At 45.0% G+C, this 16,448-nt stretch overlaps 1 protein-coding gene across 4 annotated transcripts in view; it reads right to left on the minus strand.

Annotated features, from left to right (window-relative positions):
• Positions 1–9,273: 9,273 nt before the first annotated feature.
• LOC143504319 (NACHT, LRR and PYD domains-containing protein 3-like) overlaps positions 9,274–16,448 on the minus strand; it is a 37,861-nt gene continuing 30,686 nt past the window's right edge. For all 4 annotated transcript variants that reach the window (XM_076995853.1, XM_076995854.1, XM_076995855.1 and 1 more), the window contains 4 exons: positions 15,352–15,522; positions 12,424–12,597; positions 10,652–10,698; positions 9,274–10,276 (listed from right to left, as the gene is read on the minus strand). In XM_076995853.1, coding sequence (XP_076851968.1) covers positions 9,738–10,276; positions 10,652–10,698; positions 12,424–12,597; positions 15,352–15,522 — 931 coding nt within the window. In that variant the 3' untranslated portion in view covers positions 9,274–9,737. The remainder of the gene's footprint in view (positions 10,277–10,651; positions 10,699–12,423; positions 12,598–15,351; positions 15,523–16,448) is intronic.

Consider the following 16,448-nt stretch of genomic DNA (forward strand, 5'->3'; position numbering starts at 1 on the left):
GCATGACGGCAAGCTTGGTACGCATCTTACGACGAAACATCAGTTCAAAAGGTGACACACCTGACATGGCATGTGGTGTTGCACGGTAAGTGTGCAGAAAGTCTGTCACTGTCGCTTTCCATGGTGCATTTTGGACAATTGCAGCTTACACCACACTTTTCAGCACTCGATTAAATCTTTCCACAGCACCATTGGATGCAGGGTGGTACACAGACACTCTGGTGTGTTTGATGTTGCGTTCAGCAAGGAATGTAGACAGTGCAGTGGAGATCAGTTGTGGACCGTTGTCTGTCACTACATACTCAGGGTTGCCATAGCGACTAAACGTTGTATTGAGAAAGCTAATCACAGTCTCTGTAGTGATAGAGGGTGTGAATGCAACTTCTGGCCATTTTGTGTAATAGTCAGTTAAAGGGATGGCATATCTGCAGTCCCATGTGGCTGTTTCGAATGGTCCCACGATGTCAAGGCCTAACTTGATCCACGGAGCGGAAGGTAGAGATACAGGCTGTAGTGGTGTGGTGAAGGTCTTTGCTGTACGATCCAGGCTCTGGCAGAGTGTGCATGCAGACATGTAGGATTGGGTCAGTGCATCCATTCCAGGGAACCAACACAACTCACACAGCCGTTGTTTTGTTCACACTCTGCCCTGGTGGTTCTCATGTGCAGCACAACTAGTGTTTTCCACAGGGAACGAGGCACCAGGAAGCGAGAGCCACGGAGCACTAGGTACCATGTACGCTCAGTTCATAGTGCATTTTGAAGCAGGGCTGAAGGTCAGAGCTCAGGGCTTTTTGCCACGCAGCCTTTTTGAATTTGTAAGCGTAAGGCTGAGAGCTCTGTGCATGACACGGAAGCAGACTGGAACTCAGCAGGTGTGACGGTTGCTCTGGCTGTGGAGAGTAGGGCAACAACCTCAGGCTCTGTCTCAGGTTCATCAGCATCAGGTGTAGGCAAGGGTAAGAACCACAGACAGTCTGCAGTTTGGTTCTGTGCTCCAGCGCGGTAGACAACATCGTAATTGGAGCAGAGCAGTCGTGCTGACCACCTGGTGATGCTCATTCCAGCCCTGTCAGTGTCTTTGGTGCAGAGGAGTGTAGTGAGGGCCTGATGGTGGGTGCGTAGGGTGAACTATGACCCCACAGGTACGTTCTCCATTTCTCCACCCAAACACACGCTAAGACTTCTTTCTCCACAGTCACATACTTCCTTTCAGCCTGTGTAAGTGTCCTAGACACAAAAGCAACAGTGCGCTCACTGTCATCAGGGTGAATCTGTGTGAACACAGCGCCTGTGCCGTAGTCAGAGGCATCTGTAGAAATGACACAGGGCAGCACAGGGTCGTACAGGGCAAGTGCAGAGCTGTGCACCAGCAGTTGTTTCACCTCATTGAAGCATTTGTCAGCCTCGTCAGTCCAGCTGTACTCTGTGTCAGTGCACAAGCACGCAGTGGCTCCACCACGGTAGCGTAGTTGGGTATGAATTTGTTGTACCATGAAAGCATCCCAAGGAATAAACGTAAGGTAGCTGCATCATTTGGTGGAGGTGCTTGTTTGATGGCTTGGACGTGTTCTTTGTCCGGCTCAATGCCCTTTGCAGTCACTAAGTGTCCCAAGAAGCGCAGGCTGGTCTGTCTGAACTGGCACTTTGTCTCGTTCAGGCGCAGGTCTACCTTCCTCAGACGCTGCAACACTGTATCCAGTGCAGCATCACGCTCGGCTTGTGTGCGCCCATGACATATGACATCATCTAGGTAGCTCTGAACGTTGGACACTCCCGCCAGCACAGTAGACATCATCTTTTGAAATGCAGCAGGAGCAGAAGCAGAAGTAGGGCACACGGCAGTACCTGAATAAGCCTTCGTGGGTTATGAAGGCGGTGAGATCCCTGCTGTCTGGGTGTAGTGGTAACTGGTGATAGGCACTTTCCAGGTCGATTGTTGAGTGTGTCGAGCCGGCGAGTGTTGTGAGTAGTTCCTCCATGTGCGGTAGAGGATGACTGTCCACCACTATGGCTTTGTTGGGCTCTCGTAGATCAGCACACATCCTGATGCCACCCGTCTTCTTTTGTGTCACTACAATGTTTGACACCCAGGGTGACGCGTCAACTCGCTCGATCACCCCTGCGGAGAGCAATCGTTTCAGTTCATCAGACACCGCAGATCGTACGGCGAGGGGTAGACGCCGCAGCTTCTGACAAACAACTTCATAACTGCTGCTTACATTTTCTTAGTCCTGCTTTGAGTCTGATCTTCCCTGCATGATCCACCCTAAAACATCCTGAAGGCTCTGTCCTGAGAGAAATATAGGAATAGAGGAAGAAAACTCTATTACTCACACACACACAACTCTCAACTTCCCTCCCTCTGTCAGTCTCTCTCACACATGCACCAAGGTAACAGAACTGTCTGTCTCACACACATGAATCTAGATAACAGGACTGTCTCACACTCACACGTGTCTAGATAACACGACTGTCTCTCACACACACACACACACACCTAGATAACAGGATTGTCTCTCTCACACACATGCACCTAGATAACAGGGCAGTCTGTCTCTCGCACACACATGCATTTAGATAACATGCCTGTCTCTCAAACACACAGATGCACCCAGATAACAGGACTGTCTGTCTCTCTCTCTCTTTCTCTCTCTCTCTCTCTCTCTCTCTCTCTCTCTCTCTCTCTCTCTCTCTCTCTCACACACACACCAGTGTTAATTTTGACAGCAATTTTTGATTTAGTTTTAGTCTTAGTCTTTTGACTAAAATGTCATTTAGTTTTAGTCATAATTTAGTCTTTGTATTTGTTTTAGTCTTAGTCTAGTTTTAGTCGACTAATTATCATTAGAATTTAGTCGACTAATTATTCAAAGAATTTAGTTGACTAAAATATATATTGTGTAATAGTCATTATATACTCTTGCACAAAATGAAACATTTATTAACCAGTTACAGAATATGATTGTTTGTGTGCAATATATGCAAAAACAAATTTCCAAACAACTTTATTGACCTGAACTTATAGTTATTGAGCATAACAATAACAAAACATTGATGACCAGTAGGTCCGCTCTACCTGAAAAGCATATGTAGTTTATGAACAATGCATATTACATTCTATATAAAACTGGGTGCCGTAAAAACAACAATGCCATAGACCGCTGATGTCGTTTCATTTGTCGTATTTTTCCCGACATCATCGTCCTACATGGTTTACACACCGTATTTTTTTTCTCAAAGTCAAAGGAGAAATGTGTCCATATTTCGCCGCTCATCTTTCTCCCTTTCTCCACTGCTGATTCAGTTTAATTTCACAACTGACCACAGTTCACAGACTGGTATGGTCTTCCCGGGTTGTGTGCGATGTGAAGACGTTAGTTCTGATGGATGGTTACACGGTTTGTCCCGCCTCTCCGTGTACGCTAAAGTAGTCACGGTTGGATCTCTTCTTAACTTATCCCTACCTTTCACTAAACTAAATCAGATCTGATTAGATGTCGTCGCTGGCCAATATTTTCGTCTCGTTTTTATTCGTTGACGAAAATGTCCATTAATTTCGTCATCGTTTTTATCCCTTCGCATAGTTTTTATTTAGTTATCGTCTCGTTTTCGTCATGAAAAAAGGTTTGTTGACGAAACGAAATTAACACTGACACACACACACCCACACACATGAACCTAGATAACAGGTTTGTCTGTCTCTCTCTCTCACACACACACACACACACACACACACACACACACACACACACCTATATAACAGGACTCTGTCTGTCTGTCTCTCTTTCGCTCCCTCTCTCCCTCTCTCAATAATCATTGTAACACTCACATCAGATCAGCTGTTATTTAGGATCTCTGTCGTCCAACATGCCTGATGTCTTTCTCTTCCTTGTAACTGTGGTTAAGTTGTTTTCATGTTCGCATATTCAGAATTAGACACGTTATTTAAATATACTACTGTCACCATCTACAAATTACCTTAACATGGACTGCGGTCGTAAAGGACCCAGAGCACTGCGCACTCTGTTTTTCTGCAATAATTTCAATAGTTTATTTTATTATCCTTCATAACAGCATAAAACAAGTTATAGTACATTAAGTGCATAATCAACAACCTTGTTTTGTGGACTTATGATGGACCATTTAAAAGCTATTGAAATATTTGACAACTGACCACCACAAATTGGTGCAAGGTATAAATACCCATCTTTTAGTTGTAGGTTGTTATTTAGGATGCACTTAATGTATTACAATGCCTTGTAAGCGTAAGGCTGAGAGCTCTGTGCATGACACGGAAGCAGACTGGAACTCAGCAGGTGTCTTAGACGTTACAGCGGTGACAGGTGTATATTTAAAAGAATACGTTTTTAAAATATGTCTATTTCTGATGTAAACAAAGTTGTAGATGTTTGTTTTGGTTGCTAGAAATAAGAATTTGCATATTTTGGCACTTTTAACTTGAAGAAAGAATTCCGAATATGCGAACGAGAAACAAACTTTACCAAGTTTACTAGCATGCATATGAGTGACTTTTGATCCCATTAAAATTAATTTTAAACTATGTACATTTATAAAGGAATGTGTCCTCTTATTGAAAAAAACCGATATTTTTCGCTTTGCTATTTTCAACAAGCTAATGCTTAGTGCTAAAGTTTCAGCTCGGCTCCGCTGCTTTGAGAGACACGCTGGTGATTCCCGCATTTGTTGATGGGCAGAGACGAACATGTGAGTGGGAGCTGCAGCCTATCGATTAACTTTTAACATACAAACTCAAAAGAAAATGGTGGATATTTTTCCAATGACTTCCTCACCCATAAAAAAATAATGCTGTTGTATCACCTGTCGCCACTGGCGAGTGAAATAATTATATTACTCGCAAATTTATATTTATGTTCGCGATTGAGAATCGCTGCTGTAGTTCATAAGCACACAAGGTGTTCACGAGGTGAACATGAGGTGATTAAAGCATATGATTGGATGAACATGAGGCAATATTGTAACATGCCAGCGGTCAGCACTGAAGGCTGCTACAGTGAACATTCTGGTCTTTTTAAAAAAGAACTGAATTATTTCAGAAATTAGGGTGAACATTTGCATATGTTTGTGGAAGAACGCTGGAGTGAGCAGGTAATTCTTCATCTTCCATCTTTCTCTGATCCTTGGTCTTCAGTGGTGTCTGTATCAGTTACTGGGACACAATGTCCTGCTCTTCTTTTATCTGTTGTTCTGTCTTGGTCAGTGTGTCCACTGTAAAGAAGACATGAGGATATAACGAGGATCCAGCAGTGTCACTAGCACCAAACATTTTCTCTCCTCCATCCCTGCAAACCTTTTCTGCAGCAGGTTTCCCTGAGTGTTTCCATCCTCCTCGTGTTATGACCCTCTGCCTGAAGCTCCATCTTCAGCACAGCAATGCTTGGGATGACACTGGAGATGGAGCCTCTGAACTGTTGATCTCAAGAGGAACTTCCTCAACAGGTTCCAGCATGTCAATCAAACTGGAAATTATGTCCCATTGATCAGCAGTTGGTGTAGCAAATGTTCCCTAATCACCAGTGTAAAGGTATGTTTCTTTCTCAGTAGAAAGCACCTTCTTGCGTTCAGCAATGAGCGGAGGGTTACGGAGGATCACCTGGTACTAATCTTCAATTGAGAGTAACACTCTGCAGAGAAGTGTGTGGCAGGGAGCTCCCGGAACAATTGAGGAACAAACAACTCTCTTGTAAACAGGAGGAGTTTATTCACACAGGCAGGCTGTATCTCAAATGTTCAACAGATGAGAGGGCGCTCCTCTCATTTATACATACACAGACCATTCCTGTGCACGCAAGCAACAGGGTGGGCTCGATATTGCTATTCTAACATAGGTAATAAATCCTACCCTATAGGGAAATAACACCTTCTTCTCACAAGCAAGCATATTATGCAGACTGAGCATAATTCTTCTGCATGTCGCATAGTGGACAGGAAGCACAATACCTGAGAGGAAATGATAAGCCTGCTTTGACATATTAAGACCTTTCACATACAGGGTGAAGGGACCTTTCACATACAATGTGACCGGGGGTGAAAATAAGGTGACAGGGGTCACAGAGAACATAAGAAAGGACACGATGTTCACAAGGTCTTGAGTTAATCATGAGTATAAAGAGACATAATATAATATTAATATTATTAATATAATATAATTATAATATTCCTTCAACCAGTGTAGATGTTAAGTGTTTCTGTTCCAGCATTTCTGCATCATCGCTGGTCTGACCAATCAGACGCTATACTGCAGGACTGTTTCGAGCATGTGGATTGGGAAATGTTCTGTGATTGGTCGAGCAGCGTTGACGAGTACGCAGACACAGTCTCCGCCTTCATACGCAAGTGTGTGGATGACGTAGTGCCCTGCAGACAAGTCCACGTATTGCCCAATCAGAAGCCCTGGCTGAACTGTGAGGTCCGCTCCGCCCTTAGCACACGCAGCGCTGCTTTCAGATCTGGAAATACGCAAGAGTACAAGAAAACCAACTATGCTCTGTGTAAATCCATCAGATCAGCTAAACGGGTGTACAGGGAGAAAGTGGAAGCACAGTTTAACACCAACAATACACGAAGTTTATGGCGGGGACTAAACACAATCAAGGACTATAAATCTGCCTCTCACACTCTGCCTATTACCAGCACTGATTTACCGGATGAGCTAAACCACTTCTACGCTCATTTTGATAGTAACCTCACTGCACAGCTGGAGAACGCCCCGTCCACCGTTGATCCCAACCCCCCCTCCGTCAGTGATGTGCGCAGAGCCTTCAGACGGGTGAACCCGCGCAAGGCAGCAGGACCAGACGGCACACCAGGTAGAGTGCTGAAAGCCTGCTACAGGGAATTAGCAGGTGTTTATGCAGACATCTACAACACCTCACTGTCTCTCTCTATCGTGCCAGCTAGCTTCAAACTAGCCACCATTGTGCCAGTCCCAAAGTCATCCAGCATTACCTGTCTGAATGACTGGCGACCTGTTGCCCTGACCTCCATCGTGACCTCAATGCTTTGAGACGCTGGTCAAAGACGTCATCTGTTCCTCACTGCCTGCCACCCTGGATCCTCTGCAATTTGCGTATAGGAGAAATAGATCCACTGATGATGCAATCGCGCTGACGCTGCACACTGTCCTCTCCCACCTGGACAAGAAGGACACGTATGTGAGAATGCTGTTTGTAGACTACAGTTCAGCATTCAACACCATCGTTCCTTCGAAGCTCGACAGCAAACTCCGGGATCTGGGTCTGAACAGCACACTGTGCAGCTGGATCCTGAACTTCCTGACGGACCGACGGCAAGTGGTAAGGATGGGCAGCATCACATCCTCCTCTCTGACCCTCAACATCGGAGTCCCCCAGGGTTGTGTGCTCAGCCCGCTCCTGTACTCTCTGTACACCCACCACTGCACTGCTACACACAGCTCCAATGACATCATAAAGTTTGCTGACGACACAACGGTTGTGGGCCTGATCTCCAATAATGATGAATCGGCCTACAGGGAGGAGGTAAAAATCCTGGAAGACTGGTGCCGGGAGAATAACCTCTCTCTAAACGTCAGTAAGACCAAGGAGCTCATCGTGGACTACAGGAGGTGGGAGAGAGTACACCCAGAGATCCACATCAATGGGACTGCGGTAGAGAGGGTCAGCAGCTTTAAGTTTCTGGGTGTTAACATCAGCGAGGACCTGACATGGGCAGTGCACACCACACAGGTACTGAAGAAGGCCCACCAGCGCCTCTACTTCCTCAGAAGGCAGATGAGGTTTGGTCTGAAGCCCAGCATCCTCAAGACCTTCTACACCTGCACTGTGGAAAGCATCCTGACTGGCAGCATTACCACCTGGTACGGGAACTGCACTGATCTTGAGAGGAAATCTCTGCAGAGAGTAGTACGAACAGCACAGTCCATCACCGGGGTTCAGCTCCCCAACCTGCTGGACTTATACACCAGCCGCTGCCTGAGGAAGTCCAGAATGATCATGAAGGACCCCTCCCATCCTAGCAGGACCCCTCCCATCCTAGCAGGACTCCTCCCATCCTAGCAGGACCCCTCCCATCCTAGCAGGACCCCTCCCATCCTAGCAGGACTCCTCCCATCCTAGCAGGACTCCTCCCATCCTAGCAGGACTCCTCCCATCCTAGCCACTGTCTGTTCTCTCAGCTGCCGAGTGGTAGGAGGCTCAGAAGCTTTAAAGCCAGAACCAGTGGGCTCAGAGACAGCTTCTTCCCCCATGCCACCAGGCTCCTGAACAGCCAGTAATCTCAGCTCTGACCAACCCACACCCTCCATTACATGCATGAGCACCAAAGCACTTTATTTCACACTGCACCTCTGCACTGCTGGACTATTGGACTTAATAATACCAACCCGAGACAATACCCCACCCCTGCGCTCCCATATACTCACTCCATACCTTAATAATACCAACCCGAGACAATACTCTAGCCCTGCGCTCCCATATACTCACTCCATACCTTGCTCTGACATCAATACAGCATCATACTCACTGGGATTACAGGCACCTCTATACAACAGTATAATCTCCATAACCTGTTACATTCATCTCCATTTTCTGTGCAATATCACATGTATATTTAATATATTGTAGATATCAAAAATTAGAACAATACTTATTTTTATTTTTAAGACATACAGAGTAAGCTTTAAATGTACATAGTTTAAATTGTTTGTAATTTATACATCTTTGTAATATTGTTGCTGCAAATTGTGGAACATGCACACAAGTTTTTCACTCACCGGGGTACCTGTACTCTGGTGATGTGACAATAAATCTGATTTTGATTTGATTTTGATTATGTGGTGCGTGGAGCTCCAGTGAGTGGGTTCAGACTGAATGATGCTGTGCTGGAGGAGGCCAAGTTCTTTTACAACTGTTCTCAGATTCTGCTTTGCAAGCACAAAGTGGTTGAAATGTTTATCAATGTTCTTTAGCTTGGCATTAATGTCCAAATGACGTTAAAATTCAAATAAAATGTCTGTGTGGTAGTTTTAGAAGTGAGCAAAAAACTGAAAAGTGCACTGAAAACAGAGAATCAAGCAAAAACAAACGTGTGCTTAAAACAGTGAAACAAACACACGTAACTGTGTGATTCTTGTTTCTCTGCTCTCACTGTCACTGGTTTTGCTCGGTTGTTTTGCTCAGTGTGTCTTACTTGCTCGATTGAACCTCATCTTTGCTCTCTTGTATTAAAGACAGTAATCTCACTCCATAGGACTGGAGTAAATTTCAGTCTTTCTCTTTAATGGACAGAAGAAAGCAAATGTACATCACATCAAAACATAAAACACTTTATATATGTTGCAATTTAACCAGCAAAATCACACACAAAATCCTATACTTTGCCCAGTTATGATACTGTATATCAATATGTGGTTGTCTGCTACCATCTACTGGACACATACCGGAACTGCAGGGAAATTTCTGCATAAATGGAAAATACTGGATAAAACAGTAAAATGTAGTAGCAGGTTCTACACTCCATGGTTAACTACTCTGCATGTAATCACAGGACTTTATTTACCCCTAAACCTAGAAATGCAGAGAAGACAACATCTGTGTGAGGCAAGAAAAAGAGGAGGGAGAGAGAGAGAGAGAGAGAGAGATTTTGTTCTCCAGTTGTGTGTGTAGAGGAGTGTGTGTTTCCATGGAGACGCAGGTGTTGCTCCAGTACACAGGAGGTTATTCTAGCTCACACACACACACTGAGGAGTCAGAACCCCAAACCCAAAATCCTGCATAGAGGGGCTCAGTGAATGTGGAGTGGAATGTGTGTAAGTGTGTGAGTGTGTGTGTGTGAGAGGAGACGCTGTAGAAGGACAGAGTGCCGGCCGGCCAGTCCAGATACACTCCTACTCTGTTGGAGCTGGAGGGGGCAGAGATGTCAGTGCAGTTATTATTGTGACAGACAGAGTATCTGTTATTATAGCAGCGCAGCTTCCAGGACTTTATATTCCATCCAAACCCACAGTCACCACTGACTCCTTTCCTGCTGATTCCTTTATATGTCACTGCTATACCAGCATCTCCACTACACTCAACCTCCCAGTAACAGCGTCCAGTCAGACTCTCTCTACACATCACCTGAAACCAGTAATCAAATCTCTCTGGATGATCAGGATACGTCTGCTGCTCCTCCACATACGTCACCTTTCTGTTCCCCTTAGACAGAGAGAGACGTGTGTGTGCTGTGTTTGGGTTCAGTGTGAGCTCACACGCATCTGCACACAAGAAGAGACATTAGAGGAGACCACACAAATACTGTGTGAGTGTGTGTGTGTGTGTGTGTGTGTGTGTGTGTGTGTGTGTGTGTGTGTGTGAGTGTGAGTGTGTATGTGTGTGTGTGTGTGTATATATACATGTTGGTTATATTTTCTGTGTGTGTGTGTGTGTGTGTGTGTGAGTGTGAGTGTGTGTGTGTGTATCTGTGTGTGTGTGTGTGTGTGTATATATATATACATGTTGGTTATATTTTCTGTGTGTGTGTGTGTGTGTGTGTGTGTGTGTGTGTATATCTGTGTGTGTGTGTGTGTGTGTGTGTGTGTGTGTGTGTGTGTATATATATCTGTGTATATCTGTGTATATTAACTGCTTACATTTTCTTAGTCCTGGTTTGAGACTGATCTTCCCTGCATGATCCACCCTAAAGAACACACACACACACACACACACACACACACACACACACACACACACACACACACACACACACACACACACACACACACACAGTTATTTTTTATTCTGAAGGCTCTGTCCTGAGAGAAATATAGAAATAGAGGAAGAAAGCTCTATTTCTCACACACACACATGCACCTAGATAACTGAAACTGTCTGTCCCACACACACACACACACACACACACACACACACACACACACACACACACACACACACACACCTCTATAGGGTCTAGACTTCACAGATTACATTCACTGCCTTGTGTGTGGAGTCAAAACCTTTAAAGAATATTCCAGGATCAATAATTAAGTATACTGATTGGCTACTGATAAAAGTAGGTGTGTCTGGGGCGCAGCTCTCTGTCCTGCAGCAAACTTTAAGGCAACCAATTAAAGAGCTTCTCCAGATCACAGATCACGTGCTTGACAAAAGTTTAAGGACCTACATAGACACCCATTAGTCCAGCGCCCCACACACAGGAAGTATACGGTACACATGTAATGTCACAGACATTCAGTGGACAAAAGGAGAAGGTGAGACTCCACTTCGAACTGAGAGACTCCACGGACCCGGCAATTCGAGCTGCCAACCCTCAGATTCGCACTGGACGGAAGTGGAATGCATCCCAAGCAGTTGACCATGCAGTGGAACGGCTGAAGCACCAGGAGATCGTTGGTGCTACACAGTTGGGCAGATCTGGTCTGGGATGGGCAGTAGCACCAAAGAGCTGGTCCAAAGCGACCAGGAAGGAGAGGAAGGATCTTGTGATCTCTGAAGTTGCCAAGATGGAGGAGGAAACATACAAGATTACAGCAGTGAGCCAGCAACAGCAAGGCAGATGGACTACTTGGGAGGCTGTGCTAAACAGAACCATCAGAACCTGAAAACTCTGGGTGTCACAGGCCCTAACAGGAAGTGAGCTATTCGAGACCTTGCAGAGGAGGGTGAGGAAGGGAGCTTCTGGCTGTGGCTCAGAAGGAAGGATGGCACATGGGGGAAAGAAGCTCTTGAGGGAGACGTCCTGGTATGTGGTCAGTACTTGTGCTTGAGTCAGGGAGACGGACGTCCCTGACATGCACAGTCCCCTGCGACTCATTCCACATACAACAATAATAACGCTGGGGTCAGAGAGTGGGGTGAATACAGATCCTTCAGCAGGCTGCAGGGGGCGGCAGGGAGACGTCCCTGTCGCTGCTCCACCACCCAGAGATGTTCTGGGGGATAATGGAGTGAAACATCAGTGAAGGGTGCCCCCCCCCCCCCCCCCCCCCCCCCCCCCCCCCCCCAGCTGACGACCCTGCAGCCCACACAATGGCACCATCGGAGGTGCGTCAGGCAGCAATGCCAAGCAGGTGTAACCACCTGTGCTTACATCTAGATAGAATTATTGATCTTTTTTTAAATGTACGATAATTGCCAGTATTACTAGTTTCATAATACTTTTGCAATATATAATTTACATAAGTTCATATGTCTAAGTAACATTTTTTCTCTGGATAATTTGATGAGGGCGGCACCCCAGCGCCCCCTACTGACGAGCTGCCACTGGTGTCATGTATGATACTGTATGTATTTTAGGAATAAGACCATGTGTGTGTCATGTGTGCTGTTTCTATGTATGACACTGTTCTTCTCACATTTGGAGTGTGTTTTCACACACAGGGTGTTTAAGGGGATTCCTACATACCTGAGTGTGTCCAGTCTGCAGTGGGGATCCTCCAGTCTAGCAGAGAGGAGCTTCACTCCTGAGTCTCCTGGGTGGTTGTAAGTCAGATCCAGTTCTTTCAGGTGTGAGGGGTTTGAACTCAGAGCTGAAGCCAGAGAAGAACATCCTTCCTCTGTGACCAAACAACCAGACAATCTGCAGAATGGAGGGGAAAAGAGGGAGAGAGACAGTGAGAGAGATACATTCGCAGAGAAGCCAGTTTGGGGCACTAGAGAGGCCATTAACTGTAGTGAAGGATTCACCCTGTGCTTTATAATAAACTACTGTCATGGTGAGGTCTCATATCCATTCCTCAACTATGATCCTACACCACCAAACACCCTCCACAATATTAAACCTAATAATCTGTGACAGAAATTACTGATTATTGACTAATCATCATTGATTAGATCATGTTTAGTTATTATAAGAGATCATTATGAACTTTATGATGTCCATTCTGACTAAGCAGAAGGACTACAATAATGAAGTAGTGTGTTTCAGTATAATCATGTACTTATGTTTAGTTCATATTATGCATGTGTGCTATACTGTGACCCAGGTCAGGGAGAGTGCTGAGGGTAAGAGCACTCTGTTAACTGGTAGTCACTAGGCTACTAGTCTTGGGTCATTTAGCTTTCTCTGTGTTGAACTGATACATCAGTTGCTTCCGCTAACTCTAGGGAAGTCCATATTAGGAGATACACACATGTTAGACAAAGTAGCCTGCTGGACGCTTATGTTTTGGAACACGCTGTGCTAAAGATAACCTGCTTGTTAGAACTGCTGAATTGTGTTTAAGATTGTATATAAGCAGGGGGAGTGCCCCCCTGCCTTCAGAGTTGTCATGCTTGAATGAGACTCTCATGTCTGTGTCTGTCTTGTGTCTTTGTCTTATTTATATATATATTTATATTTTTGTAATAAATGAATCATTTAACCACGTCTGAGTCCTCATCCATTTACTAGAAAATTTCCATGACAATTTGGCGTCACGAACAGGATCGGCGAGAGGCACACGGAAAGGCGGTGACTGATCTTCGAGGACGCTCCCCAGGGGATGAGACGAAAACCGCAGTAAGTGGGAATTTTCGGTTTCATTTTTAGTTTATAAAATTCGAGGATTTTTCTTTTTTTGAGTGTTAAATATCCGTCAGTGTCCGCCCTCCGGATGATCTCTGTTATACGATAGGGATATAGTGAGATATCGCCTACAGAAAGTCTATAAGATGGGGGTATAACGGTATCGCCCATGCGAGATAGGACTTAGTCTAGCACTCGTCAGTCTGGCCAGAGATCCATCTAAATTTTGAGGACCTTTTTTGACATGTTTAATTGATTTGGGATGTTTTTTTGGACCTTCCACACAAAAAAAAAAGTGTGAAGGGTCATCTCTGGGATTATCTAGAATTATGGGTAAACATCATTTGGGTAAAATGGGTAAAATACATAGTAAGAGTAAAGCATCGGGGGCTCATAGTATAATTATAATAATAATAATTATAAGTGTAAATTACCAAATTACCAGAGATTATTTAGAAGATGTAACTCAACATGTGGGTTTTTGGGCTAAGCATTATGGGTTTGGTTCAAAGGGAACATTGAGTGTAGACTATCTGCGCCGACTAGTTGAGAGAGTAAAAATAGAGCCCAAGGTCGCAGATAGAGAAAAACGCGCAAGTATTTTGTTAAACATAAAGCGGATATGGAAGAAAAAGCAAAATGTTGGCTTGAAGAAGCTGAGAAAAGGCAAGCACGACAGGTAGGGATTAAAAAGTGTACTAACAAAGTCTCTCAGTGTGTTGTTGTAGCCGACTCAGACCTCGACGCTGCCCCGCCGAGATCTGCGCCAGCCATCCCGGCTCAGCAACTGCGCCACGCTCAGATGCACCCACAGCCGCTACCCCTGCCTCCCGCACCTCCACCACCAGTTCCAGCGCCACCAGCTCTGGCGCCACCACGACAGCAAACTCTGTCTGCCACACTTGCACTGCGAGCTCCAGTGCCATCAGTATCACAACCACAACCTCTGCCTCCTTCACTCCCACCTACCCAACAGCTGCCGCTGCACCCAGGGCCGCTAGTCCCGTATGATGACGTCCGCCAGGCGATGGAATGCGCCAGCCGGATGATGGGAAGCGCCACCTGCCCAACGCCACCACCACCCCCGCCGCCCGCAGCCACCACCACCCCCGCTGCCAGCTTCACCCATGGCAGCACACGCAAGAAGCCGTGCCACAGAAAGAAAGGGTCAGGTGATGCTTGAACTGACCACCCCAGGGTGCGCAACGACCTTCCCAATGGTCAGGGTCGCAGGCCCTGAAGGAGCCATCATGGTCCACTGTCACTGGACAGGAGATGACATCATGAAGGTGGCGGTGGGCCTGGGTAAACTGACAGAGATGGGAGGTAAGCGCTTCGGCGAAGAACTAACAGCTTTTGTTCAGTCTTGTCATCCAGTCAAACAAGATAGACCGAGACCGAACACCGGAAGACGTCCGACTCCACAACACTGAGTGGGAACTGCCAGCAGCTGGACAGGAGGATCCAAACAGGCCCTACAGAGAGATTGTAGGACGCCTGGTCGCAAGGCTGGAAGCTGCAAACCTAGCCACTATCAACATGTCCAAAATAGCTGCATGTAAACAAGAAGATGGAGAACCTGTCAGCAACTTCCTCGTGAGACTGACCAGAGTTCACACTGAGTTCATGCTTGAATGAGACTCTCATGTCTGTGTCTGTCTTGTGTCTTTGTCTTATTTATTTATTATATATATATTTTAAAGTAAATTGACATTTTAAAAGTACATAAATATTTATTAAAATATTTATATATTAAATATATTAAAACTCTGTAATGACACCATACTTCACTGTTTCCATTCCAGATTAAATTGACAGAAAACTCACCTGAGAATCTCCAGTTTACAGTTTGAACTCTTCAGTCCAGCACAGAACCGCTCCACTCCTGAATCTTTTAGGTCATTATTATTAATTTCCAGCTCTTTCAGTGAGTTTTCTGTTTGTAGAACTGATGTGAGAGATTTGCAAGACTCCTCAGTGAGACCACAGAGAGACAGTCTGTAAAGGAGTAAATACAGTACAAAATGCAGATCAATCAGATGATGCTGGATTCCAGAATCTGAACTGCTGATTGAATTATCCTCTGTATCTGTCATGCAGCTCAACCCTGGAGACTGCAACTCCCAGAATGCCCCACGTTGTCTGACCCGTTCCTCCTTCCCTCAGTACTAGTTCACACCTGGTTCTCATCATGGGCTATTATATATATCAGAACACTCACTAAACTCTTTGTGAAGTTTTGCCAACATTTTGAAAGCATACCAAGAGTTTTTCCTACATTTTATTCTCTTCGTGGTTCGACCCAGTTTGTCTAGTTCACTGCTCTCCTGGATTCTTCCTTTTTGTACCTGTCTGTTTTTTCTTCTTTTTGTGTATATCTGACCTGGACTGCTTTTTTGACATTGACTTTGGATTACGTCTGGATCTCTCTGCCCCGTTGTTTCCTCCATTTACTTCAATAAACAAAGTGTGTTTCAGTCTGTGTGCGTTTGTGACTAATATGAACCCTGCATCACAGTATCTTGTAAAATAGGATGAAATTAATTGCATTAACAGATTAAAAAGTATCAAAGCAGAGGCCAGTAACTGTAGTGGAGGCTTCACTTTGTGCTTTATAATAAACTACCGACATGGTGAGGTTTCGTATCCATTCCTCACATATGACCCTACACCACCAAACACCCTCCACAATATTAAACCTAATAATCCTAACCTGTTTAGCTCTGAACTTTGATATAATGTTGTCACATGTGTGTGCACAAGCACTGAAAAGGTGGATTTTCATCACATGTCATTTTATTATTGGGGTATTTGTCATATGTGTAAATGAAATTAAAAGATATTGCTACATCTTTCACGGTACTGTGGATGTGGACGTCTGAATTTGGAACATTAATAAGACACTTGGGGCAGAGCTGTTTTAC

This window comes from Brachyhypopomus gauderio, unplaced genomic scaffold (genome assembly GCF_052324685.1).
Source record: "Brachyhypopomus gauderio isolate BG-103 unplaced genomic scaffold, BGAUD_0.2 sc259, whole genome shotgun sequence".
Taxonomy (NCBI): Eukaryota; Metazoa; Chordata; class Actinopteri; order Gymnotiformes; family Hypopomidae; genus Brachyhypopomus; species Brachyhypopomus gauderio.